Raw genomic sequence first — 27,573 nt, 5'->3', positions numbered from 1 at the left:
AAGATTTGACTCTATTCAAAATTATCAACTACATCCAGAGGTAACATGTTCCACAGATTTTCCAGCAAGTTAGAAAACATGAGTGAGAGGACTATATCTACAGATGTGAAATTGGCTTAGTACAGTATACAAAACAATTTAATTATACTCACTCTTATCTGCCACCTCTTTAATCTCTTTCAATATCTCAGCTTCCATGATAGGATTGTTACAGATTTCTACCCATGTTCCCTTGACACCCTTCTGTTCAGCTAATACAGTCAGCTTCTTCTGATTAGGAACCACAAAACTGATCACATAAGACTGATCACTAAAACAGGATGAGAGGACAAGAAAAAAGAACAGGGAAGTAAGAAGAATTTCAGACTGTCAAAGTTTACTTGAGTCTAAGTAAATATTCCCCAGTTCTTTCAGATATACAGCTAATTTCTTCCTCTCCTCCCCCCCACCACACTATTCAACCTTTATCATGAAGCTTTAGTAAGTGACTGGGTTCAACCAGTCTCATACTTTGGTCTAGAGACAAGTTATAGAATAGTCCAGAGTCTCTACTAAATCCAGTATCCAGCAAGTGAGTGCAAGTAAAGTCTCACCATCTACTACTAAGGGAAGGTAGGGACTTTTCCAAAGCCCACAGAAAATGCTTGGATCAGGCTCGTAAGTGTCAAGATAAACACAGCAGCATTTTGACTGAAGGCCAAAGCCATCTATAAACAAAAGATTGTACTTATGTTTAGTAAGAAGGCTGCTATTTTCAGTTACCCTGCCTCTGCATTGGGGCAGGAACATGGGCAGTGGGTCGCATAGGCTGGGAGAAGGCTGTGCCTCCCTAAACAGCCAGCCGTGGTCCCGCCCCCTGCCGTGACTGCTCCCTGCATGTGGCTCCAGTCCTCCAGCTCCAGCCCCCCTAGTGTTCCGGCTGGGGAGGCTTACGCTGCATGCTGTCCACCTTTCCATGTTCTGGAGCTGGGGAGACTGCAGCTGCTCACCCTCCCGGGCTGGGGCCATACACCACCCACCTTCCCAGCGCTCCGGGGCTAGGGCTGCGTGCTGCCCACCCTCCCAGCGCTCCTTTGGGGCTAGGGCAGCTAGCTCCAGGACTGGGCCTGTGGCCATGGGTGGGACTGGGAGGCTAGCCTCCCCCAGACGGTGGTTCACACGCCCCCCCCCCCGTGGGCAGTAATGAGGGGAGTTGTGGTGGGAAACACATACACACATCAAGGAAGCTTTAAACTGACCCTGCATTCCCCCTTATTCTGGTGCAGCTGGGAGCCTGCTTGGCCTCAGCACTGTTCTAATTTACACATTGCTTCCCATTGTTCTAAGGGCCTGTGTATGCAGAGGCCAGCTGTAGCATAGTGCACAGTGACCACACCCCTCACTCCTACTCCCTACAAGGCTTGCTGGGAACAGGGCCAGGGTAGAGCTCTTATGTCAGATCTGCACTGATCTGGGGACCCTCTGCACAGAGGGCGGGGGGGCAGCCTCAGGGGTATTTCCACCCTCTTTACTCCTCTAGTGCTATAAGAGGGCCTTAGTATACTGGAGAATTAGGCCTACAATCTGCATTTCAGACAAAGGATTTTTGAATACCATATATAAATCAAGCATTAAATAAAAGAATGCCCCTAAATGAGTTTGAGGGGAAGAGACAATAGTAACGTAACTTACCTTTTGGCATAAGCACAGATATTGTCAATAAATGGACAGTTCTTCAGTGCTGTCTCTACTTTACCCAGAGATACATATTCTCCTGCCTGCAACTTCACCAAATCTTTTTTACGATCTAGGAACAGTTAAAAAGGCATGCTGCTTTAAAGGAGTTTAGATTCTTCCACTTATATATACTCAGTTAAAATAATTTTAGTACCACATTTAAAATGCTTATTTAATTTTAATGGAATACCATGCAAAAGACTTAAAAAAGAAAAAAAAAGTACAAGCAAAGGAACGCCAAACAAATCACCTAGAACAGGGGTCGGCAAACTTTTTGGCCCAAGGGCCACATCAGGGTGCAAAACTGTATGGAGAGCAGGTAGGGAAGGCTGTGTCCCCCGAAAGAGCCTGGCCCCCACCCCTGCCCCCTATTCGCCCCCTCCCACTTCCTGCCCCCTGACTGTCCCCCTCAGAACCTCCGACCCATCCAACCCCCCCCTGCTCCTCATCCCCACCTGGGACCCCCTGCCCCAAACCACCCCCCCCAGATCCCGCCCCCTATTCAATCCCCCCTGCTCCCTGTCCCCTGACTGCCCCAACCCCTATCCACACCCCCACCCCGTGACAGGAACCTCTGCCCCATTCAACTGCCCCCTGCTCCCTGTCTGCCGCCCGGGACCCCCCATTCCTAACTGCCCCCTGCTCCCTGTCCCCTGACTGTCCCCCAGGACCCTCTACCAAACTCCTTTCACCGCCGCCCCCTTAGTGGCAGGAGCTCGCAGCTCCGCTGCCCACACGGCGCTATGACTGGGGGAGAGGCCAGGGACGAGCCTCCCGGGCCAGGTGCTGGGCAGGACCAGCCTGCAGGCCATAGTTTGCCCACCTCTGACCTAGAAGCGGTTAGCATTTAACTTTTAAGGAAATGTCCATTTTAAAAAATGCCCTTTAGGAGTAATTTTTCAGGCTTGCAACTAAAATTAAATGTCACAGGGAATCTAAATTTTAGCCATTAAACTAATACTAAAAAACGAAGTGTGAATTTTCAAAGTGAAGGCTGAGTAGAGACAGTTAATGAGATTACAGACAACCGCATCAATTTCAGGGCTTCACAATCACTAAATTTTGAGAATATGTTTTAACACCATGGTTGAGCAAATTACTGAAGTGTGTAGCTTTAAGCATGAATAGTCCTACTGGCTTCAATGAGACTACTCACGTGTGTGAGGTTATGCTCTTGCTTAACTGGCATTTAAATTGGCAAAAAGTGTAAGGCCCCAACCTATGATTTGTAGACATCCGTCAGGATGAAATTCTCCAATATCTCCAGTACAAAACCATCTCTGGCCATTTTCATCCACGGAGAAATCCTCTGTCTTTTCTTCATTTTTAAAGTATCCCATAGAGACATTAGGTCCACCTATTATAATCTCTCCTCTAGGATTAGGCTTGTCTCTACAAGTATAGCCCCCTGAAAGCCAGATAAGTAAAATTGTTTTCAAGTCAGATTGATACAATATACATTCCTTTCCCTGGAAAACACTGAAGAATTCACACACAAAATAAAGTGATTATCCATTTATCAAGAGATCACAAAATACTAATACTCAATGACATCATTACATCAACTTCTACAGTTGATTTTGTGGACAGCAGGAAAACAGGCTAGAAACAGTAAAACTAGTTACTCGGAGATCAAAATATTATACTGTTACACATATTATGCAATTGTGATCATGCATTTGCATGAATCTTAAAGACTTGGTAGCTCTGCAGTTTGTCATCGCTATCTATGTTTGCTGTGTATCTTCAGGTTTGAACGCCAACTGATCATTTTGACAAGAACTGTTCATATTCATGTTTTACCTGTAGCTTGAAATTTGCAGCCAGATTCACTGACAGAATTAAGTAGAATGTCCTGAAAAAAAAAAAGTTCTCACCTTCTTGCCAGTCTCTCAATTTAATCTCACAGCAAATAAGAGGAGCCCCAACTCTGCCAGTGCTATAGTCAGAAACTATGGGAAGTTAGAAAGAAACAGTAAGATGGTGGCCAAAAGTTTTTTTTAATCTGACAATACTGAAATGTAAACACAGAGCTGGAATAGGAAGGTAACTATTAACTCAAGTTATTCTCTAGAAGTTAAGAGCTACAAATGTTTTCAACTGTACTTGAAAATTAAAAAATTCACACATCTACATTAAACATGCAGATTTCCACGAGTATGTTAACATACCTTCAGTAATTGTTCCAGCTCCACAGGTTTCTGTTAATCCATAACCCTGGCCAACAGGACAGCAGAAACAGATGTTCATGAACCTTTGTGTCTGAGGTGAAAGAGGTGCTCCTCCAGAAAGCATCATACGCACATTTCCTCCTAGCAATGCTTTTACCTTTTTAAACAGCAGTCTTGAGGTAAAAGAAACCATGTATAAATATTACTTGTTCTACTCCTTTGCAGGAAAGGCTAGAGACTCTCATACCCCTCTTTATCTGTTCAGCTGACACATCTAACAAGTAATAAGATTCACAGATTTTAAAGGCCCAAAGGGACCATCATGATGATGTAGTCTGTCAAGTGTTACCCAAGCCATAGAATTTTACATAGTAACTCCTGCGTCTAGCCCATTATCTTGTGGCTGAAATAAAGCATTTTTTAGAAAGACATCCGGTCTGGTTTTTAAAAAAATCCAAGAAATGGAAAATTTACATCCCTTGGTAATGTGTTTCAATGATTAATGGCCTTACTGTTAGACTTTCATCTTATTTTCAGTTTGAACTTCTCTGAATTAGACTTAGTCAGTGGATCTTGTTATGCCTTTCTGTTAGCCTGGAGTCCTCTAGTACTGGATTACTTACACAAGGAGAATTGCTTATAGACTGTGCTCAAATCACCTCTTAATTTCTGATAAATTATATACATTGAAAGATATTTGAACCTTTAACTGTACTTACATATTACACAGAGGTGCATCATACCCCCTTTTGATCTGTTCCAGTTTATAGTCATAGCCTATCTTGAACAGAGTTCTCTGAATATAGTTCATTTCTTGGACTTTACTCATGACATTCTTATAAATTCGGTCCATTATTTCCTACAGCAAAGATTGAAAAGAGGACAAAGAATTACTACTTCTGATTGAAAACATGCATCAAATCCAACTAAAAAACAAAACAAGAAAAGTACTATTCAGTTTAAATGGATGATTTCACTTTAGCTATGCAGTCTCTGCCAAATTGTTGTGTAATACTTAACATTCTCCCTTAATATGTCATCTATTTAATGAATTTATATTCTATTCCAGCTAGGGACTATTCAAGGTGGTAGAATAATGTGTGGAAATGGGTAACAGAACTGGAGGACAAAGTCACATTTTTTCCTTTCCTCATCCATCCTGCTTCATAAACCCCTTTCAAGTTATGAAGTTGATTGCCTAGGAGAAAGAAAAAGCCTCACGCAGTAAAACATTTTATAGTTTGGCAATCTGGCCTTGAATTTCTATAGTCAGTCCTAGGTAAGTAACCAAATTACCTCGGAGACCATTTAGAACTATTCCACTAGTTAACACACTGACGCACTTCTACAAGCTGCATCTTAAACCTTAGACTTTTTTAAACACTTCACATCAATGTTGTTAGCCATCTAGGGATGTTGCTGGAGTGAATATATGGAAAAATAAGAATGTCCTTGCTAATCATGCCTAAGGTTGCGTGTCTGTCATGGAGGTCATGGATTCTGTGACTTTCCATAACCTCCGTGACTTTTGCAGGAGCTGGTGCAGCTGGCTCAGGGGCTGCCTGAACAGCGGCAGCAGTTTAGGTGTGGGAGGGGGGCTCAGGGCTGGGTCAGGGGGTTGTGTTGCGGGGTGGCATTTACCTCAGGGGGGAAAAAGAGGGATTCCCCCAGAAGGGGCTGGCATGTCCCTGCAGCTCTTCATTTTAGGTGGAGGGGCCAAGGGGTCTACACACTGCCTGTGCTCGCAGTCACCACCCCCGCAGCCCCCATTGGCTGCGGTTCCCCTCCAGCCTCTCCAACTCCCGTCCAGCACCAGCGGGGTCCCAGGCCATGCACTGCCGCCCACCCTCCCGCCTCGGAGCACCCGCAGCCCCCCCGGCCCAAGTTTTAGTTAAGGGTATATAGTACAAGTCATGGACAGGTTATGGGCTGTGAATTTTTGTTTACTGCCAGCGACCTGTCCATGACTTTTACTACAAATACCCGTGACTAAAATGTAGCCTTAATCATGTCCTCTACCTTCTCATACTTACAGGCACAGCCGCCATCAGTGTGGGCTTCAGTACAGTACAGTCTCCTTTGCTTCCCTTCTTAATTTTACTTGCCTGAAATAAAGACAAATGTGAAAACGTTAAACTGAGAAACTGGTGACTGGTTAGGGGAGAATAAGAAAGAAACAGGAGATAACCTAGTGTGCAGTTTCTGAAGTTCTCCCCCTCCCTCCCCAGATGACTATTTTCTCAGTGGGGTGGAGCAGAAAGGTGTATTGTCAGCCTCATCTCATGCCAAATATCGGCTGAAATCAAAGCTTGCTAGACCAAACTACATTGTGTGCATCGTTTTTGCTTTCTTTAGTTATCCTTCTAGCATTTTCTGTTGTATGGTCTGACTTCAAGGGGTGATTTTCAATAGGAACCAAGTTATGATGATCCCCACAAATCCATCCGACATGTGATTTGTTTTCTTGTGCCTCAGTGCTTCCAAGCTGTGCATCTGCTGGCTAGTTTGCATAACAAACTTGTGTTCATTTTCTCTTCTACTTTATTACATTCTTCAGTATGTTTATGATGTTTTCAGTTATTTACATTTGGAGGCTGCAGATACACATTGCAGCCTTTTATTGATCATTTACGCATTTCCAACAAGTGCCTCTGTCCCTTCAGTCAGCTAATGGAGGATTTTCTGTTATGGGTTTCACCTCACTGACAACTATTAGGCAAGCAAGAGAACCAAAAGCTGACTAAAGTGGCAAACTAGTGATTTACAAAGCAATTATTGGCCAGGTAGGGCAGGCTCAGCAGAGCTTTTACAAAAACTAATTTTCTTTTGTGTGTATTACCCAATGGTTAAATCTTTTTTTTAAATCATAGAACTAAAAGGAGAACATTTAACACTCATAGTCAGCTATAGCAAAAATCAAGTGCAGTAGTCTTTTGATACCTGTTGATATCCTGTTGTGACAATGGATAATACTGTATCTACTGAGGCAGAAACTAAAAAAACAAAAAACAAAAAAAACAACCACCACTTATGTGCAGTCATTTGGTTTTTCTTTTAATTTATGGGTAATTCTGACTTTACCTAAAGATGATGAAAACTCAAAATGTAGATAGAAATGCATGTTTTGAGATGTATTGTACAGTTTCACCAGGAGCTTAGCTTTTTGTTTGTGGTTACGTTTTCAGAAGGTACTACCGCTTTTGACATTAACTGCATTGTATATCATATTTTTGCAATAAGATAAGTAACTGATCAAGAAAAATAAAAAAAAGTACAACCACCAAGATTTTGCTTAAACACTGTGCTGAAAGTTTCCCCTCACCTGGTCCGATAGAGTGAGTGGAGAGGAGTATCCAATCCTGCAGCCATAGGTAAAGCAGGATATTTCTGCTGTCAGTTCTAATACATGAGCCAGAGGTAAGTAGCCAACGTAAGTGTCCTTGGGTCTAGCAAAGCAAGGATTATATAATTAACGTAGGTTTCAGAGGAACAGCCGTGTTAGTCTGTATTCGCAAAAAGAAAAGGAGGACTTGTGGCACCTTAGAGACTAACCAATTTATTTGAGCATGAGCTTTCGTGAGCTACAGCTCACTTCATCAGATGTTTAACGTAGGGATCCAAGAGTGGGCTGAAAATACTTCATCTAGTGCAATAGAGTATTGTATTATCAAGAACAGAAAGACAGAATTACTAGTTTTCCAAAAATCTACATCATAAACAGATCAGTACTGGAGTCTATTCTCCTGTATGCAGTGATGAGCTGCCAAAAGCTGAAGAACCGGTTCCTTCACTCGCTCCGGGTCTTCAGCGGCACTGAAGGACCCACCACCGAAGTGCCACCGAAGACCCACTGGGTGAGTAAAAATTGCCTAAAGTTAACCATGTGCTTAAGTGTTTTCTTGTTATAACATTCAAAAGCTTTCTAGTTGCCTCACAGCACACTGTGGTTCCTTGTATTCTTTAACAACCGGTTCTAAACCAGCTTCAAAATTTAACAACCGGTTCACATGAACCGGTGCGAAGTGGCTCCAGCTCGCCACTGCCTGTATGCAACCACACTGGGAATTCTCTAAGCTCAACATTTGAAAGTCCCATTGCAGTTGATGGGAATTTTGTCACTAACTTCAAGAAGGTCAGGATTTCACCCACTGATTCTAGCAGAGGGAATCTTCTTGCAGTGGAACACAGGAGGTCCTTAGTGCTCCAACTGCCTTTTCTTTTCCAAGTAGGAGGTCTCTAATCCCAGTTACGGAGTTAAGGCTGAAACTAGCTTCTATTTGAAGCTGGATAATCAAAGCCCTTCACCTTCAAATCCCTCCTCTCCTACCCCTCCCCCCCCCCAAAATTCATAGCAGCTCCTCATTTTAAATTATTTTAGTAGAAGGTGGATCAGGATCCACTAGAGCCTGAAGCTCATTCGTTCTGTGACCTTGAGTTGAGAGTTATCAAATGGTCCAAAAGAGATCTTTCAGCGCAGAACCACATAAATATCCCACAATGAAGGGGTTTCTTGTATATCGGTCATTTCAAAGGTGTCATGCCCCTCATGAACTTGCTGAGAAAGGGGTGCAGGGATACCAAGTTATCCTTCAACACACTGAAGAACCCTCATGAAAGTTTGCCATTACTTTGTTACTGAATAGCCAAAACTTAATATATTTCTCGGTTCATTTTATTGCCTATTTTATCTCAATATTATATAAGCTTAATAAAAATAATTAAAAAATGAAAGACCAAATTAGCTGCCAAATGAAAGTGGTCTTTTAAACCAGCTTGAAGTAAGCAAGGTATTTAAGCAGATTACGTACAGCACATGTAGAAGGATCTATATGGGCCTGGTCTCATCAGACCCCTGGAATAGGCAGGCCTTTCCTTGAAGTTATCTTAGCTGCTTAAAAATTTCTGCTTGGAAACCACCAGCCTCTGCCTTCCACTTTCTCAGGACTCAGACTGATAAGGACAGGGAACCAATAATAATCTACAGACAGATACCCTGTGCGAAAATATATGGTCAGACTCTCCCCATAATGATCAGTTATGATGGATATCTTGAAAGTACATCTCAGGAGGAGACGTAACTAAAGAAGCCATACTGTCTATCTTTTTAAATCTCATTTAGTTGTAGAAAAATCATAACAGGACTAAAGAGCTGGAGAGAGACACTTACGGTTGTGTCCAAGAGCATGATAAATTCAAAGCGATTACAGAAATATCAGTTCATATATGATGTATGTAAGATTGGTGGATAAAAAACAGGATTTGCTGAAGTTCGTATTTTTAAACGAAACAGTCACCAGGAATCTCAGAATTATACAAGTGAGAGGCTTTCTGGAATCCAGGAAAATTTATTCCAGTTGAATAAAACAAAATGGTATTTTATACATACATGGGGCAACTGAGCATTTCTTACCCTAATTCAGGTATTCTCTCACACTGGCCTGTCATTCCAGCTATCAAGTTCTTATGAATCATTATCACTCCTTTAGGTCTCCCAGTAGACCCACTAGTATACATTATTAAAGCCAGGTCTGTGGGAACAGGTTTGCTTGGAGGGATGTCTACTACAAAAGGTACAAAAGGGGTGGGGGAAGAGAGAGAGAGAGAAAAAAAAGTCATTCACATGGACTTTAGCAGGACATGATTACTTCTTGGACAAACTAAGAGATGAAATCGAAGCTCCAGAAAGACTAAACTAAGTTAACTGGTCTTCATAAGACACTGACAAAACAAACAAAGTTAGTGATGCTGTACGGTAAACAGTCCAGAAAAAAAAAAAAAAAAGTGGCAGATCCCATTAGGGACAACAAGCACCAGCAGATTCAATCAAGGCAATAGGGTAAGTTGGAGATAGATTTGGCTGGAAGTGTAATGTCATTGCAAAGTTTCACTGGACAAACCTAATGAAGTTCTCTAGTCAAACCCTTTAAAATAATGCCTGGGAGAAGTGCAGAAGAGGCTCATACTTTGGAGTGATGAGGGACAAACTCATATCAAGTTTTCTATTAGTAACAGCTCTAAAGCCAGGGCTGTAGATGCTAAAACATATAGTTTGTTTTTAAATCGAAGTCAGGATGCCTTGAAAAATCTCATACTTGGTGGAAAGTGAGTTTTACAGACCCAGAAGCCAGTATATATTGAGCTAATAAACTTATGAAAATAAACTAAACTTGTTTTAACCCAGTTTGTTGCCTTGACATTTATTCTCTTTTGTCCTGGTTATTGTGAAAACCCGTAACCCTCAGGCTGATGACTTTGCAGCAGAAAAGGGGAGCAAAGGTAGGAGTGGGAGGACATTTAGGGGAGTTCACAAAAAGACCCAAACCTACCTCTAGCCCTTTGGTGCTGGCAACAAATTCAAGAAATCAGCAACCTACCACAAAGTAAGCAGCTCTACTGAATGCGTACTTTCTTGCATAAGCCTCCGGTTCCTGCCAACCAACTCCTTTAACTGCTCACATCTTCTCCTTTCCAGTAACACAAAGGAGCTGCCTGGCAGGGACTGTAGACCTGGGTGTCAGGAAGCAAATCCTCATGATTGCTCGCTTCCTCCTTAATGAAGCTGGTTTCTTTCTCCAGCCAGCCAACTGTAGTTCACAGTGACTGGAGGAGGGAGTCCAGTGCTTATCCCCCTGGCTTTGTGGGGTCTTCTAGCTACAAAATTGGTCAGAAAGACTTTTCTAAAAACAAATGCTCATCCCTGACATCAGGAAAGAAGAAAAAAAAAAAGTGATGGAGTTTTTAAAACGTTCATTAAAACAAACCAAAAACAAATAACCAAGCCCGACCTTAATTCTGTATGACCTTCCCTTATTTTAGAAAGTGAGCTCAGCCAAACCATGCCAGTCACATTCTAAAATTAAACTTAGTTTAAGCTGAAACAAAATCCACTTGGGACAACGGAACATTAAGATAAAAGACTCAAAAATATTTTGCTTCTAGTTTCCTACTTATTTAAAAAATTGAGTTGGACTGGTAATTTTTCTACAGTAAACGCCAGTTCCTTTTTAGGTTAAATGGACATTTTTCCTCCCATACATATCCCTCCAAATCAGGTTCAATCACTTACTGGACTGCTTGGGTAATCCTGATTTGGTTCACTTACAATTTTCTGGTTTGGCTCCTAGTTCTTCTACTGTCTGCATACTATGAATTTCTAGTCCTTCAGGGTATTCAGATTTATTGATAGTCTTCTTATCCACATAAATGATATGTTTGAGACCGGGGATCTCTGACAATGCAGTCTGTTGAACAAAGAGGAAATTTAGTACTTACAGCACCGTATATTGTAAGATTACGGGTGAAATACTGTTGACAAAATAGTTGTTCCCAACTTACCTTAAGTTTACTCTCTAGAAGTTCTACACTAGTGATTAGATATGATGCTCCAGATTCATTCAGGCCATAGGTTACTGCCTCTTCACCAAGAGTGGCATATAAAGTAACAACTGTTTTATAAATAAAAATAAGTTTAACAGCAGAATGATACAAGCCAAAAGCTTTTCTATGTATAGAATTTAGTCAGCGTGGAGGAGGGGGAGACAGGGGAGGAATACTTTTCAACTGCAATCCTTTTCCACTGAGGAATAAAAGCAGCTTTTAGTTTTTCCATGATGGAATTTTATGAAGCAAGGAGTTTATGGTAACGATAATAGTTGTATGGAAAGAGGAAAATGTAATTTCAGTCATAATATCGCATGATAAACGACTGAAAACAAATCTGTGTTCTTTCCAGTTTCACACAGAGGGAGGAAAAAAACTTTGGGAGAGCTGAGTCCTGAGGATCTCCTCTATTTTTCTGCTTCTATAAACCATTCTTAAAGCTTCATACCAGAGAAGAGGTAGACTGGGTTTCACATTTACTAATTAATTCTCCAAGAGAAGAGGTGTTCAGTGTAAGGCATCACCTCCAATAAAGCATTAAAATAGGGAATTAATACTCAAAAATCTTGTTATGAAGTAGTTAGGATTACTACACATACATCTACCTGACAAAACCACAAAAAGCAAGAAAATGGAAAAAAGTTAAGCCACTTAACAGTATCCGCCACCACACGCGCACACCTTACTATTACTACAGCTACTGTAATCCACAGACTACACAATACAACAGTGGTCCGCAACTTTTCTGTGGGATTAGCACATTCCTATTCCCAGAAGACTGTGGCGGGCGCCAGACAGTCTGCCGCCGAAATGCGGCCGTGGAAAGAAGCGTTGCCACCAAAAAACGGCAACGCTTCTCAGCGGCATTTCAGCGGGTGGTTCTCCGGCAGCCATGCTCGGCTGTGGCATTTCAGTGGTGCAGTGTCCTGCAGGTGCACACATCTGCCCCGGCGGGCGCCATTGTGCCTGCGAGCACTGCGTTGGGGACCCCTGCACTACAATCTTAGTTATATTTCCCTATGGGTGCCAGCATTCCATCATCCCCTTTAATAGTCCTCCAGCAAACCTTCTTTGCCAAATCTCCCTTTCCCTACACAACCAATCGTTGCACCAAACATGCACAACAAATAGAGTTGGGGAGGGGAGGTGTTTCAGTGAATGCAGAAAAATGAAAGGGGGGCAGAATTCAAATTGTGGTGCATGGTCTGTGTTGGATAGAAGCAATAACGAGCGAAAGAGAGAGCGCGCGTGTGTGTGTGTGTGTGTGTGGGGGGGTAACAGCCCTAACTGCTTCACAATGAAGCTTTTGGTGTATTAATATACTCAGGACTGCTATTTTTCTTTCAAAAGTACTGTGTCTTGTACATTGATTAAAGTAAGGTGGAGGGTTTAAACAGTTCACAAGACTCCTCAGATGCTGCTTTGCATATTTCGGCTACCATAACATTTCTCCATTCCACCCAAAATCCAGTCTCCCCCAACATGTCAAGTGGCAGAAGCAATCAAAGAAATAGCATTGCTGCATGTTTCAGTTATGAGCAAAATTAGTTAGCCACACAGATTTGATAAACAAATCAAAGGGTCCATATTAATTGCTCTTTCCTGCCCTCCAAAAAGTGAAAGTCAGTTCTGAATTCTAAAAAAAAAAAATTCTACTGTATAATAAGCAGAACAAATTAGTCTGACTACAGCTGCTAGCAACAATCCCACAAATCAGCAATGTATAACATATAGTTTATTAGAAAGCTGAACACAAATTAGGACTTTTCACTTTCTTCCAGAATTTTTTTCAACAAATGCTATCCCAGAAACATGCAGATGTACTAGACATAAAGAACTGAATTGACTGAAGAAATTTTTCTAGAAATACAGTTAATGCAAATGCAACTTTAACACTCACGAGGAAAGTTGTATTTGAAGCAGGTCTGTGCTGCAATCATCCACTCCACTCGGGTCTCACAGAATATGGCAATGGAACTTTTTGGCTTTAGTCCTTGTGCAGCTAGTCCTCTCCCAAAATTATTCACTTTCTGGTTAATGTCTTCATAGTTTAACCATCTATAGTTTCCTAGGATTAACTGGTAAAAAGAGTAGAATAGTTTTGTGATAATGACACTAAACTGTTCGTGTACATGTTTGCACCTATTCCGTAAGCTGGTGTGGAAAACATACTAGCAAATACAATCTTTTAAAAAGTTACTCATCTCAATTTTTTTGCTGAAGAAAAATATTAACAGCATGTATTATAGCTTCCTTTCTTGAGCTACAGTTAAATATCCAGTTTTACACCATAAAATGTAAATGGTAAAGAGTGTAAAGGGGGCCTGCAACAGATACTTTATTGTTAAGACACAAAGCTTTGACATTACAGACTTCAAGAATTCAAAAAACTTTAAAGATTACCTTTTTAAATACTTTCCCATTAGGCTGCATTTCATTCTCTTCACTCAGTATTTCTCTGGTCCCAAGGCAGTCCTTCTTCCCAAACTTTGCTACAGCATGGTCAAACAACTTATCCAAAGTGTCTGCTTCAGGAATGTCTATGGTTGCTAGTGACTCAAGATGAGTAACAGAACGGAACGGACTTCCAGGCTTGTCCAAGATGGGTTTTGCTTTTAAGCGTTTTGCCATAGCCTTTTTCTTCTTAGCATTGGTAAGAAAATACCATGGAATAAATACAAGGGCACTGTACACAGATATTAAGAAGTACACAGGGAGCAAGAAAATGGCACATACATCTAGTCTAAGTTTCATAGTGGATAGTTCAAAAAAGTTTTCCTTTGTCCTTTGGGTTCAGAGAATCGTGGTTCTCTGAAGAAGGTAAGAGCAGAAGCAGCAACAAGTGGCAGTACAGTCACGGAAACAACAGTAAGTGAAGCTTAGATAGCTCAGTTTTAGAGTAACATCTAAAACATTAGTAACCTTTGGAAGTCAACAGACACCTGTGGGTGAAGATCACAGCCAAGCAGACAGCAGGAAAGAAAACAAAGAAAGTTTAACAAATTAGTGACACCAGGAATCAGTCCATTAGCTTCAATCCTTTATGATTTCACCCCAACATGCAGCAAGACAAAGGAGGCTGAAGTAACTGGTTTGAGAGGCACATGAGCAATTGGTTTTGAAGACTGAGAGGAATCTTTTCCTTATTTGTTTTTTACCTTCACAAATATTTACTCTTGTAAGGTCCCCCCTACGCCCCTTTGTCTCTGTTTAAATAATTCTGGTCTTTTAAAGTGCACTGTGTCCTTTATATACATCAAAATATTGTGTTTCTAAGCTAGTTGAGCAATCCTGAAGTTGCATAACTATGGTCAAAGGCCAGTAGCTTTTTTCTTAAATATTTGTGCTAGGGGTAGGAAGATATGGTAGTACTGGTTTTTTATGACTTTCAGAAATAAAGTTATATCAATTGACTCAGTGTTCAAAATACAGCATATTTACTGAGACTCCTCGAAATAAAATAAAAAACCCACACACTGTAGACCTAATTAATACACAAGATTCATATAACTCTCCTTCTAACATCACCTGGGTAACTGCTTTTACTTTAAAGCAGGCCTGAGAAGCTCTATTTGAATGTGCACAGCTTACACAGACTTGATTTGTAAGGCAATTACTCTAATACACAAATGTAAGGACTTCTGGAAGAAAAAGTCCAACTCACCTTCCATCATAAAACTAGAATCAAATCCTGAAGTATTTGATTGATTTTACAGGAATCTCTCCTGAGTATGGACTGTAAAAATTAGGTCTGTGAGAGGACTAATGGGTAAATATTAAAAAAAAACAAAAATACACACGCACACACACACAAAAATTAAAATCCCACTTTAGTTTGGGCCAACTCAGTGGCCCTACACCAGTATTCTGCATTGACATGTGGGAGATATGGGTTCAACTACAGTATTTAACCCTTGTTTCCTGGTCAGATGAAGGTTGCAAGTGCTGTGGAGGCAATGCACACAGCCCCAGGGAAGCAAAGGAAAGGGAGCACCTACCAAAACAGCTCCAACACATTAGGGAGCAGTGCTGACTGGTTTAGGGCAAGGCCTATCTTCTCCCCACCTGGAAGATGGAGATCTGATTAACAGGAGACTTGAGGATGTGGGAATTCTCTCAGGGCACCATCAAGAATGGAGAATGTATAGACACACCAAGGAATTTCGTTTATATATATTCATCACCTCAGGTGAGGGAGAGTGACTAAAATTTCAATTTTTTAAAGTGACAACTGCCAATAACAGCACAACAAGCACCAGCAACACCCATTATTAATATGGAAAATTACATTTTCTTTAGCACACAGCAACACATATAGTATCCATTAGGTATAAGCATAGTCTGATTGAATGAAATGCATGAGAGATTTGTAGGTACATGCCATGTTATCTGGTAGGAGATAAGTAGCGGTTTCATTCTACAGAATAATTTTAAGAATTGCATATTTAGCAAATAAATTGAGTGAGTCATAAGTACTAAGCTGAATTCTGACAAAATACAGATTTTTTCCCCCCCGGAGTGAATTACATGTTTTCTCACCAAGATTTAAGTACAGTGACATCTGTCTGTCTTATCCACTTAAATCAGTTGTTTAACTAAACCTCCTATCCTAAAACTCACCTCAAAATATCAATGAATTTGAGAAGAGTTATGCTTCACTTTTATTAGATGGCCCCTTAGTGAAGTATAATGAGCTAGTTACTGAGTGGTTCCTTAAGACACGTTTCACTATACTGGTACTGTAAAAAGTGCACCAAAGTAGCTGCTCAGCAAACATAGCATAACAGAATAAGTCTCACTGTATTACCAACAACTATTTAAACAGCCATTTGTGTATATTACACCTAAGTTACTGTACATTAGCTCCATTAGGTTAAAATAGGTCTTACATAAATAAGTCTTTTGAAGAAAGCCCTAAACCATCTGTTTTGCACTCCAAACTTCAGTCTCTTCAAATGAATGGCAGACATTATACTATTTGTCTTAAATGATGTGCTGATAATTTCATTCCAGTTACTTCAGCTGGAGTGTTCTGAATTAGCTTAGGTTGTACATAAAAATAAGCAGAAATGTTAGGACTAAAGCTAAAGCTCCAGTGCTCGGCAGTTCACCACCACACAATGTAAGCACTGAGAAGGGAATTCTCAGTATTTTCAAGAGACAAAAGCATGCAACATAATATAGCGAGTGAACCAGAGAATAGATTACAGCAGGCTAATGCAAAACTTAAAGGCACAATTTCATTGCCTTACTCCACAAGCAGTCCCACTGAAACCAGCATGACTATTTGTTGAGTAAGTACTACTCAGCCTGAGTAAAGGCGGCTGAACTGGGACCTGAGAATTTACACATCTACTCAAGTCCCTTGACAAATATTTGAGATTGAATGGATTGACATCTAACACACATTCTTTCCCCATTTTCAAATGCAAACACTGCTTTTTTGAGCAACACCTGTCCCTTAGTATGACAGAAGATCTGGAGACAAACTAGCAAACGTAGAAGATAGGTATACCTAAGTATTAGTACCAAGAGAAGTACAATTCTAAACTGGAATAAAGATTGTAGAAGAAGCATAGGCTGCTATAGTTTTAATTTTAACGTGGGTATTTAAACAGCTTGTACAATGCTCCCAACACAATGAAAGGAGTGATTAAAGTTACACTGTATAGGTATTTTCATTGTGTAAGTATACTGAAGAATTACAGGGGATAGCAACAAATGCTAAATCTATTAGGCACTTTATTAAGAATCCTTACATTTACTATAACTCATACTTATCTGAAGCATATGGCCCAAAACCAAAACATTTTAAGATGATTTCTGTATTAACTAATTTAAAATGAACACATATTCTACCTGCATTAGGGTTTTGTCTGGCACTCACTGATGTAATATCAAAGTACTAGTTACTCTTGTACAGTGGGCTTCTGTAGTTGGATTTGTATTGTAAAATACACGGAAACTAAGTTATGCACACAGATGGTCTATATTAACATTACTGCCATTTGCCTCTCATTCTCCTTCCAACACACTTTCCCATTGCTTATTATACCCACTGTTACTCTATCGAGATCAGCTGGAAATCCAAAAAATGCCATAGAATTTGATGAAAAACTAGTCCAAACTCAAAATAAAGAAAAACACTTGTAACTTTTTGCCTTAACAAATAAATGTTAAGATACTTACAGGATATCTAAAAGTAATGACTGGGTTTTCTTCACTGATGATTCACTCTACAGTAAAATGGGAGAGAAGAGTGCAGGGGAGAGAAGAGAGAGACTGATAAGATTGTGTACCAAGTTAAGTAAAAATATTAATTGTAGAAACCAAAACTGTAACCTGCTATTTATGTATTTAAACAGTGAGGATAAATTAATGTTCTCCCCTATCCTTTTGAAAAGGAAGATGGTGTCACTACTCTTCTATTTAAATGAATCAGAGTAAGTTTTCATCGAAGTCACAATATATACAAGTTACTCACATTTTAGTCTTGTACTTTGAACATATGCAGTCATGGTTTAGTCAATACAGGGGGTATGTGGATGAAAGTTAGTGCCCTGTGATAATGCAGGAGGTCAGACTAAATGATCAAATGATACCTTCTGGCCTTAAACTCTATGGAAATCTACTGAAATTACCCATATGACTGTGCACCTCTGGCACATGATCAATCAGGTATGACTGAGGTTAAAGTTGTGAGCCATTAGAACATGCATCAGCCAGTGTTCAGGGATACAAACAACTTTTCTATTCCTGCAGGTTCCGTCCCCCCCAGCCCCCGGGATGTATTGTAACCAGTGCTTAATTTGTAACAGAAGAGGTGCCAGGGCTCAACCAATTTTGTGCCAGCGCTGAAGTGATTTTTTTTTACTTTCATAACTGACACAGCAAGCCAAGAAGTTTTACCAGGGCTATGAACTGCCAGCCTAGAGGTGCCAGTGCTCAGCCCTGGCACAAATTAAGCCCTGATGGTAACCATAGGCAGGATATGCTTATCTTAAAGGAGAGAGAGCGAAGCTAGGCCAGGCTGGATTGTCTCTAACCACCCCATGGATTCCTGCCTCTAACATAACAGTTTAGTAAAAGAGATTTCCTTCTTCTGCCCCAAATGTAGTATGTGTCTCTCACTCATTCCACTCCCCAAAATCATATTATGTTTTTACAACCTCAAGTGTGGTCAAGATTTAGTTCTGCATCAGTGGTATCTTGTCTATACCTATAACTGTTATGACTTTAAAGTTTGTTATCTCTCTTCAAGGATAAGGAGTACTTGTGGCACCTTAGAGACTAACAAATTTATTTGAGCATAAGCTTTTGTGAGCTACAGCTCAAATAAATTTGTTAGGGGAGGTAGGGACAGACAAAGAACAGATACCGGGAGTCAAGGCAGGCTGGAGACAAGGGGGAGGATTTTCACAGGAATGCAGTATCTAAGGGACACTCCTCCTGGCGCATGATGTGCTTGCTTTTAGACAATGGTGGGCCCCAAACCAAAATGGAGTCACATGTGCTAACTTTTCCTTAACATTAGTCTCTAAGGTGCCACAAGTACTCCTTTTCTTTTTGCGAATACAGACTAACACGGCTGTTACTCTGAAACCTGTCTTCAAGGATAGTTACTTTTAGATTTAAAATGCCCTAAATTTTCTAACAGATTATTAGTTATAAAATTCTTCTCCGTCTGACCCTTAGATAGTTGGATTCATAGGGCAGGTCTACACTATAAGTTGGTCTAACTTACATCATGCAGGGGTGTGAAAAAAAAAAAGACACCTGCTGAGCAACGCAAGTTACAGCAACCTATGCGCTGTCCACACTGGCACTATGTTGGCGGGAGACAATCTCTCACAGAGGGAGAGTAATTATGCTGATAGGAGAGCACTCTCCCATGAGCATAGTCACCAGATGCGCTAAAGCAGCACAGTTGTAGCACTTCTCTGTAGACCTCCCTATAGTAACTAAGACTTTTCCTGTAGTGTAGACAAGGCCTATCTAAGCTATGCAATTTGAGTTACGTGAATAGCATAACTCAAGTTGATGTAGCTTAGACCTACTTACCGCAGGGTCCACACTACGCGATGTCGACAGGAGAAGCTCTCCTATCGACCCCCCCATCTCTTCTCAATCCGGTAGAGTAAAGGAGTTGATGGGAGAGTGATCTGCGGTCAATTTAGCGGGTTTTCACTAGACCCGCTAAATCGACCACCGAAGCATCGATCGCTGCACGTCAATCCCCTTGGTAAGTGTAGACAATGGGAAAAGTCCCAATACTTTAAAAAGCCACACACACCATGTTCTGAGAGTTGCTATAATAGCTTTTCTTGAAACATGAGACGAGTACAAAAACCACAATATTTTGTGATTTAAAGGTCTTATTGGCACTTATGGGATGATGTGTATAACTAAGACTTTTCTACTCATTGGTAATGTGACCATCCCAAACGCATGCCATTTAAACCTTTATACCACAGCATATATTACACATAATACACATCATAAACAGTCATTTCAGACCAGCAGAATGTCTAGATATTGATTTCATTTGGTTACAAAATGAGCCCTGGTGCTGACATCTAAGCTTATGCTTTCCTTGTCTATTTTTCCATGTGTCTTTTTTTGGGGGGGGCGGGGGGACTGCAAATGTCTTGTATCTGTGAAACCATCAAGGACATTCTCAAGGCAAGCCAAGTAGGGATTACTCCAAAGTATGACAAAGTTCACATTGTATCTCTGGGTAAAAATCCTTGTCTTATGAAAGGACGACATTTCGTAACCCTAGAACACTTAGGGAAAAAAACCTAGTAATATACTACATTACATCAGTTTAGGAAAAAAATGTTGTACTGCAAAGCCTAATTAAGTGTTAATTTCAAAACCCTTTTGCCTACACACTATTTATTTTGGAGACCGTATAGTGGAGCTTCCGTTTCTTGAGGCAGGAACTATATTTTCAGTGGAACTGTACTACCCTCTGTTTAAAAAGAAACTAGCATATTTTCAGTACTAACACAATCTAAACAACAAACAATAATCATAGCTATTGTCTGTTGCCTTCTGATAGCTACATTTTCAGTGTTCCCATTGGATTTTCCTCTATGTTAGTCAGTTCATTTTTTCAATTTTTGAAACAAAGCTTATTCATCAATATGCTAGCTGTCTAGACGAGAGCTCATTCAGTTTGGGAGGAACTGTTACAGTACAAACATCAAAGTCCTCCCTTATAAGCCAACAGCACACTTTATATTACTAGCTACAAGTTAGTTACAGAACTTTTATAGTTCATTTGTCCAAATGCTTGGAAAAATATATTGTACAAGTGATGTCACTGCTTACTTACATAAGCATTACCATCTATGGTAGGTAGTAACTAATAGTTACAACATAGTCGAGCTTTGATGTTCAATTAAAAGCTTCAGAGACAGTTTTTGATATGCATCTCTTTATTCTCTAGCAACTAAATCCTTCGAAGAAAGCCTAAAATAGGGCACCAATTCTGGGACATCAGAGAGGCCATCAATTTATGACTAATTTTTAAATGACACACACGGAATAAATGGCAGGCAAGAGATTTAATTTTTCCAATAATTGCTCTTAGTTTTATTATCAAAGCTTAAATTAAGTTGACAATTAAAGAATGGAAAAAGAGGTGGCATAGGTTATAGCTCTAGAAGCTGGGACAAAAACTATTCACCAAGGATGAAATGTACTGCTCTAGATTTCAATAGTTAGACCAGAGGAAGTAATATTTACTCATCAATATTTACTCTCATTGTTTGCATAAGCAATTAGAATTCCAAAGTATAATTTTAAAACTTATTTTACGTGTATTTGCCCAGAAATTTTAACCTGTGCAATTTAATTGCAAGGAAGCATGAATTTAACAGTTATTGCCACTAGCAAGAGATATTGTTAGTACAAAAACTCATACAGAGGGACAATGAAACATTCAAAAGCATATGAATTGGATTAGTATCTTGGTTATTTCAAAAGACTTGCCTATGTTTGCGTTGGTTGTAAAACAGCATAAATAGAAAAATGAACATTTCAGATAAAGAAGCTGCATTTACAAAAATGTCCAGTTATAGTGAAATAAATGGGAATAATAAATATATGATAGTAAATCTTTTTAGTGAGGAAGTGGAGTGTGGGCTGAAAGAGCAGGAAGTATTTACTTTTGTAAAGAAAGACTCAAATTTGGAATGTGTGAAAGAGTTTAAATGAACTTAAATGAGTTTAAATAAGAGAGTTTTAAATGAACACTTAGGGTAAAATCCTGGCCCAAATGAAGTCAGTGGCAAAACTCCCTTTGATTTCAAATTGGGCCAGGATTTCACTCTTAGAATGAGCATTCAAAGTTTAAATTCTTTCAGAAGAAGATACTGAAACCTTCCACCCACAAAAAAGCCAAATATGAATAACCAAGAAAGTTTCTGGAATTTGTCTATCATCTAGACAAATCTATGCATTTTAGAGATCATGGTAAATATTCACAAAAGGTTAGTGAAAATCCAGTTTTACACATTACAAAGATATAACAGAGCACATCAAATGAATGTACAGGTTATTACCATGATCAATAGTAAATATTAATCTTGACCCCCTGGATTTATTCAAATACTAGAACTGAAAGTCTTATTTTACTTTTTGGTTTTGAAACAAAGATTCAGAGGAAGAAATTAAAGATATTGAAACAAAGATATTGCTGGAAAGAAAGGACTGGGTTAAGCAGACAGGAAAATACGTTCAGTACACCAACTACTCACCAAATTTCTTTCCAAGATTATTACAGATGTCCCTAGGCACATGAATAAGAGAGCACTTATAAGGCAAAGAGACAAGCCTACGTAAAAAACATTAGAAAAGTTTTATGTCTTATTTCAACCTCTATATCCCAGAAAGCATTGAGAGAAAAATCAAGGGAAATGAAATGATTCAATGTTTACAAGTGATGTCAATGTTCACAAGTGATGTCAATGTTCTGTAAGAACAGACTGTGCCAATATTTATGCAACTTAAAACTTGCTGGAAAATAAGCATCCAGAGACCAGTTTTCAAGTTTGTTCCTTTCTCAGACAGCTTTCTGCATATTTTTAGGTCATTATGTCACAAGGCACAGGAAATGCAAATAGGACCAGACTTTCCAGGACCTCCGTGACTTCTGCAGCTCCTATTTCTGACCTTGACAATATTGTTCTATCTTCACTACACAATTTATATTTTTTCTGGTAAGGAAGGAAAGAAACTCAAGACAATTAATAAGGTCTCAGTTTGCTGACAGATCTACCTACTAGGACCTTTACTCCTATTGAAGTTGGAAAAGAAAAATCTCCCTCTCAACTCCTTTTGCCCAGCCCATTTCCATAGGCTTAGTACAGGATTTGGCCTCCTATGGTAAAGCTCAACTATTATGTATCTGAGTTGAAGATCAATATTATACATCCACACACACAATGGGTGATAAGGATAAATTCATTAATGTTCGTGAGGCATCCAGATACTGCAGTGATGACTGTTATAGAAAAACCTGTAAACAATACCAAGGAAGTAAACAGTTTTAGGGAGTGGCACACAGCACCCATATACATTGTACTACCACGTGATCCCAGGGTTCTTAAAATAATGGTTCAAGACTTCCACGCACGTCCTGCTCATCTGTTCTTTAACCTCCTCGAGCTCTACTTACTCATACAAGTCTCAAACTGGGATATCAAGAAAAATTTGCATCCTTTCATATAAAATAGGACAAAATGAACATAAACACCCTCCTCCCAACAGATGACGGTACTATTTATTTTTTGCATTCCAGTAGCACCTAAAGACTGCAAACCAGGGTTGGGACCCCATTTGGGCTAGGAATTGTACACCTATAGAAGACAGTACCTTCCCTTAAGAGCTTACAATGTAAAAGGAAAAACTGATAGCTTTTTTATTTTTGTCTATTTGCCAAAGTACAGTTACTTCTGTTTCCCTTTCATCTGTTTCCCTTTCAAGCCTTTCCATGCTTTCCTTGGATTAGGCTGCCAGTCAGAATTCTTCACACAGCTTGAGCATCCACATTCCCTCCCTATCCCTACAGAAAAAAAAAACAAAAAACAAAACAAAACAACCACACCTCAGCCTCATTTTCAGACACTTACAGAAAAAAAAACAGGGTTGAGGTGTGGGGGGCAGGAGAAGCGAGGTCCCCCAAAAGTCTCCCAAGGCCTCTTCCACTGTTGTCCTTTCTCAGCCGCGGGAAGTTCTAGGTCATTTCTTCTCTGCAGTTAGGGTGCAGAGGAGGACATAGGCAGCCCACGTGGTCTGGGAAGTCAAGCATAAGAACTACATGAGATGTGTACATCTTCCATTAATTCAGATAAAACCTGAACACTCAGACGTAGAGAGATTGGTCATAGGATTTATTAACTTCCCTGGCCATACAAGAAACAAAACACATGAATGAATTACACTTCTCCATAAACATATGTAGTCTTCTACCTTTATCTGTGATCGTTCTAATAGAGGTACATTCTTCACTAAGGAAGAGTCCACACTACAGCAGCTGGTTGATTTAAGCTACGCAATTTGAGTTACATGAGAAGCGTAACTCAAGTCGACATAGGTTACATCTACTTACTGCAGGGTCCACACTACGCTATGTTGACAGGAGATGCTCTCCCGCTGTCATTGCTTCCACCTCTCGTTGAGGTGGAGTACAGAAATCGATTGAGCGTGCCTTTGCTAGACCTGCTAAATCGATGCCGCTGCATCAATTGCAGCAGTGCCAATTTAGCTCTGTTGTGAAAACCAGCCCTCAGTAATCAAAGCAAGTTTACCAGTTTTACAAAACAAACAAATCCACACGCATTTCAGGACACCATGCACCAGAGAGGACACCAGAGAATTACAAAATGAGATCAGAGGTTTCAGTCACTGGTGTTATCCCTCATGGTGATCTCAAGAGGCAAACAACAGCTGTATCATATTGCCATCCTTAGCACATTTTTCACTTCAGAGAGAAATGCCGCGTGCTGATAAATGCTACAGTGCTTGCCATTCTTGCTTTTGAAATCTAACTGGTTAACCATAAATATGACTTGGAGAGTATAGCACCCGAATCAGATAATTTTTGGACTGTTCTCTGATGATCACAGATGAAAGCTTCAGATTATCCACTAGGACTGGTTATTTCTATAGAAAACCATACACTTACTTAAACTAATTCACTCTGTAGTAGGGGACCGTTTGAGCAAGGAGGAGATGCAAACACTTTGAGGTAGATACAGGAAAGCAAAAAAAAAGAACAATGTTGCACATAGAAAGGGGGTATATAAAATATGCTAAGGGAAATTTATACCTTAACACAGTTTAATAATTGTTTCTCCTTAGAAGAGAAAATAATAGGCCTCTTTTTATGCTCAACCACCAAAATTATGCATTAAAATTTTAAGGAGTTGAAATTTCTCAAGTTAGTTTATCCTCTTATTCCAATTTCCTCATGTACATCTCTTCATTTGAGGCTTCTGAGTGTATCTGTGTGTTTTTCTTGGTATCCTTTTGCTAGTAGGTCTTTACTTCCAACCATACAGTATTACTTTGACCTCAAATTTGACCTCACTTTCCACATGTACTGTAGTCCTGTTCCATTTTTAACATGTTCTAGGAAAGCAAAAAGAATGAAAGCTATATTATGTGTAAGGTACTCTGTGCAAGTTCACACCACTTGTTTTTAGTATGCCTCAGATTAATATGCAACTACAAGCTCAAAGCAGAAGTTTTTAACGTGATTTTTAAAATGGCAATTTTAAAAAGGGAATTCTAAATTCATACCAGTTCCAAAAAACTGGATTTAAAATACTTATGGCATACAGAGAAGGTTATTTCAACTGGCATATGGAGAAAGAAACCAGTGCAGAATTTTAGCATGGTTCCAAATTGTAGGTAACTTCTCTTTTGAAAAAACACTGCAAGTTGATGCAAAAATAAGATGTGTAATATTTCTATGACAAATATAGGCATGTAACTACATCTTGGAAAGGTAAATGAATACAAATCATTACTTCTCTACAGTAGGAAGGTAGCTCTTGACCTAACATTTCAAAGGGAAAACAGATAATTTTGCTGATACTAAGGGCAGGGGTATCACACTGGGATCGTGATATACCAGCTCTTCAAGCAGCATTCTAATAAGTTGTAAACTTATTTAAAACAAAAACAAAAAAAGCATAATTCTCCAGATAAGTGGAGTCCACTATGAAATGCGTGCCTTTTCTTCAGAATGTTCATTCCTGGAAATAAGTACATAGTACAGTAAAAGCAGTTATCAGCACTTTACTAACCGGAAACCTTTATAAACTGGCATTTCTGATCTTCACTGAAAGTCCAGTTTATATAGTCTGGTTGGCACTGGGGCAGCAGACTCCCTACCTGGCTCCATGTGGCTCCCTGGAAGTAGCAGAGGAACGGCTATGAGGGGTTTGGAGTGCGGGAGGGCTATGGGGTGCAGGCTCTGGGAGAGGGTTGGGTGTGGGAGGGTGCTCGGGACAAATGGTTGGGGTGCAGCAGGGAATGCGGTTTCCAGCCAGTGGGAGCTGCGGAGCCAGTGCTCGGGGCGGGGGCAGTGCACAGAGCAACCTAGCCGTGCCTTTGCCTAGGAGCAGCAGGGACAGGTCGCCACTTGCGGAGAGCCACCCAGATCCAACCCCCTATCCCGAGCATAGATTTACTTCAGTTTAAAAGTAATTTAAAATAAAAATTACAAAGTGTGAAAGCTCAGGGTCTGGTCAGTCTCCTGGTTCTGCATTCTTCTGCTGAGCAGGAGAAATGAAGCTACCTAGATTAAGATGGTGATCAGTTGTTCTCCTTGTCCACTAGAGGTTGGTGTAATGGGCTTAATTTGCAAGCAAGGAATATTTAGGTTAGATACTTGCTGGAGGATTCTCTGCTCCTTGAAGTCTTTAAACCACGATTTGAGGACTTCAATAGCTCAGACATAGGTGAGAGGTTTTTCGCAGGAATGGGTGGGTGAGATTCTGTGGCCTGTGTTGTGCAGGAGGTCGGACTAGATGATCATAATGGTCCCTTTCTGACCTGAATATCTATGAATCTATATTAGGAAAAACTTTCTAACTATAAGGGTAATTAACTTTGGAATAGGTTTCCAAGGGAGGTTGTAGAATCCCCATCACTAGAGGTTTTTAAGAACAGATTAGACAAAACACAGGCCAGGAATGGTCTAGGTTTACTTGGTTCTACCTCAGTTCAGGGGGCTGTACTTGATCACCTCTCAAGATCCCTTTTAGCCCTACATTTCTATGATCTGCTCATACACAACTCAAAAGTCATAATCCTGTGTTTGTGACAGTAACCTCAGCAGCAATCAGTTGGGATGTCAGTGCATTATGACATTAGTTAGGGCAATCAGGGACAGCTAATTCACAAATTCTGTATTTTTTTTTTATTTTGCAAACATCCCTAGTAGTAAAGAGGGGATAAGAAATACAGAAAATGAGCAACTGTATCTCTCCATATAGAAAACTTTGAAAACATTTATGAGTGTATAAGAGCGACATATATATATTTACGTTTCCATGGTCTGATAGTTTTCATTACATTCTAGAGTATTCATTAAATATTCTACAGGGCCAAGACTAATGAAATAAAGTATTTACTTTTGGTAGTTTGTGCTATCAGGGTGACTATAGGACATCTGTATGAAAATAGTGATAAGGGGCTTATTCAAAAAGCTAAGCAGATCATTAATGAACTGTTTAAATATTGCCTACCCTAGTCTTGCAGCTCTTGTAGCCTGTATTCAAATATGATTTGATACTAAACATTTGTACATCATGACCTTACAGGTGTTTTAAATATTATAGTGAGAGGTGCATCAGAAGTGCCTGAAGTAGGCAGAACATTCTTAAAACGAGATTTGAATATATATTACTAAGTGAGGTGTGGTCTACATCTAAAATTAGGTTAACCTAGCTACATGACTTAAGAGGTATAAAAACTTCATACTCCTGGGAAACATACTTAAGCCAACCTAAGCCCCACTGTAGACTGCACATATTTATCTGCTAAACCAGCAACTAGTCTGGCATATTTTTTCAATTACTGATTATGACCAAATGCCCCCTTGTATTTACACCCTACATACTACTGTAACATCTTCATACAAAATATGTCTTGTGAGGTATCATTTGAAAACTAACAGCTCACTGGTCAATATCATGGTGAAATGCCTTTAGCAACATTGTGTGTAAAGTTACGAACATAAGCTAAAATTACCACAAAATGTGCTTACTAGACAAGTCAGAGGAGG

At 39.9% G+C, this 27,573-nt stretch overlaps 1 protein-coding gene and 1 long non-coding RNA gene across 16 annotated transcripts in view; one reads left to right on the top strand and one right to left on the bottom strand.

Moving 5' to 3' along the window:
• ACSL4 (acyl-CoA synthetase long chain family member 4) overlaps window positions 1-27,573 on the bottom strand; it is a 48,324-nt gene that overhangs the window by 4,604 nt on the left and 16,147 nt on the right. For 4 of the 15 annotated variants that reach the window (XM_073361211.2, XM_073361216.2, XM_073361212.2 and 1 more), the window contains 16 exons: window positions 24,607-24,908; window positions 23,408-23,570; window positions 17,457-17,503; window positions 13,671-14,209; window positions 13,168-13,345; window positions 11,223-11,332; window positions 10,990-11,128; window positions 9,298-9,448; window positions 7,210-7,333; window positions 5,921-5,992; window positions 4,607-4,746; window positions 3,888-4,060; window positions 3,594-3,668; window positions 2,936-3,124; window positions 1,672-1,786; window positions 153-310 (listed from right to left, as the gene is read on the bottom strand). In XM_073361211.2, the coding sequence (XP_073217312.2) occupies window positions 153-310; window positions 1,672-1,786; window positions 2,936-3,124; window positions 3,594-3,668; window positions 3,888-4,060; window positions 4,607-4,746; window positions 5,921-5,992; window positions 7,210-7,333; window positions 9,298-9,448; window positions 10,990-11,128; window positions 11,223-11,332; window positions 13,168-13,345; window positions 13,671-14,021 (1,975 nt within the window). In that variant the 5' untranslated portion in view covers window positions 14,022-14,209; window positions 17,457-17,503; window positions 23,408-23,570; window positions 24,607-24,908. Of the gene's footprint in view, window positions 1-152; window positions 311-1,671; window positions 1,787-2,935; window positions 3,125-3,593; window positions 3,669-3,887; window positions 4,061-4,606; window positions 4,747-5,920; window positions 5,993-7,209; window positions 7,334-9,297; window positions 9,449-10,989; window positions 11,129-11,222; window positions 11,333-13,167; window positions 13,346-13,670; window positions 14,210-17,456; window positions 17,504-22,033; window positions 22,066-23,407; window positions 23,571-24,462; window positions 24,575-24,606; window positions 24,909-27,573 lie in introns of those variants that run through there. The other 11 variants (XM_073361213.2, XM_073361215.2, XM_078854252.1 and 8 more) reach the window with 10 other exon arrangements.
• The window catches only part of LOC144930843 (uncharacterized), a 31,089-nt gene continuing 9,430 nt past the window's right edge, over window positions 5,915-27,573 (top strand). The window contains exon 1 of the long non-coding RNA XR_013636282.1: window positions 5,915-7,741. This is a non-coding gene — a long non-coding RNA (uncharacterized LOC144930843). The remainder of the gene's footprint in view (window positions 7,742-27,573) is intronic.

This window comes from Lepidochelys kempii, chromosome 9, assembly GCF_965140285.1.
Source record: "Lepidochelys kempii isolate rLepKem1 chromosome 9, rLepKem1.hap1, whole genome shotgun sequence".
NCBI lineage: Eukaryota > Metazoa > Chordata > Testudines > Cheloniidae > Lepidochelys > Lepidochelys kempii.
The sequence above is the reverse complement of the archived record's forward strand: the minus strand, read 5'-3'. Positions and strand labels throughout refer to the sequence as shown.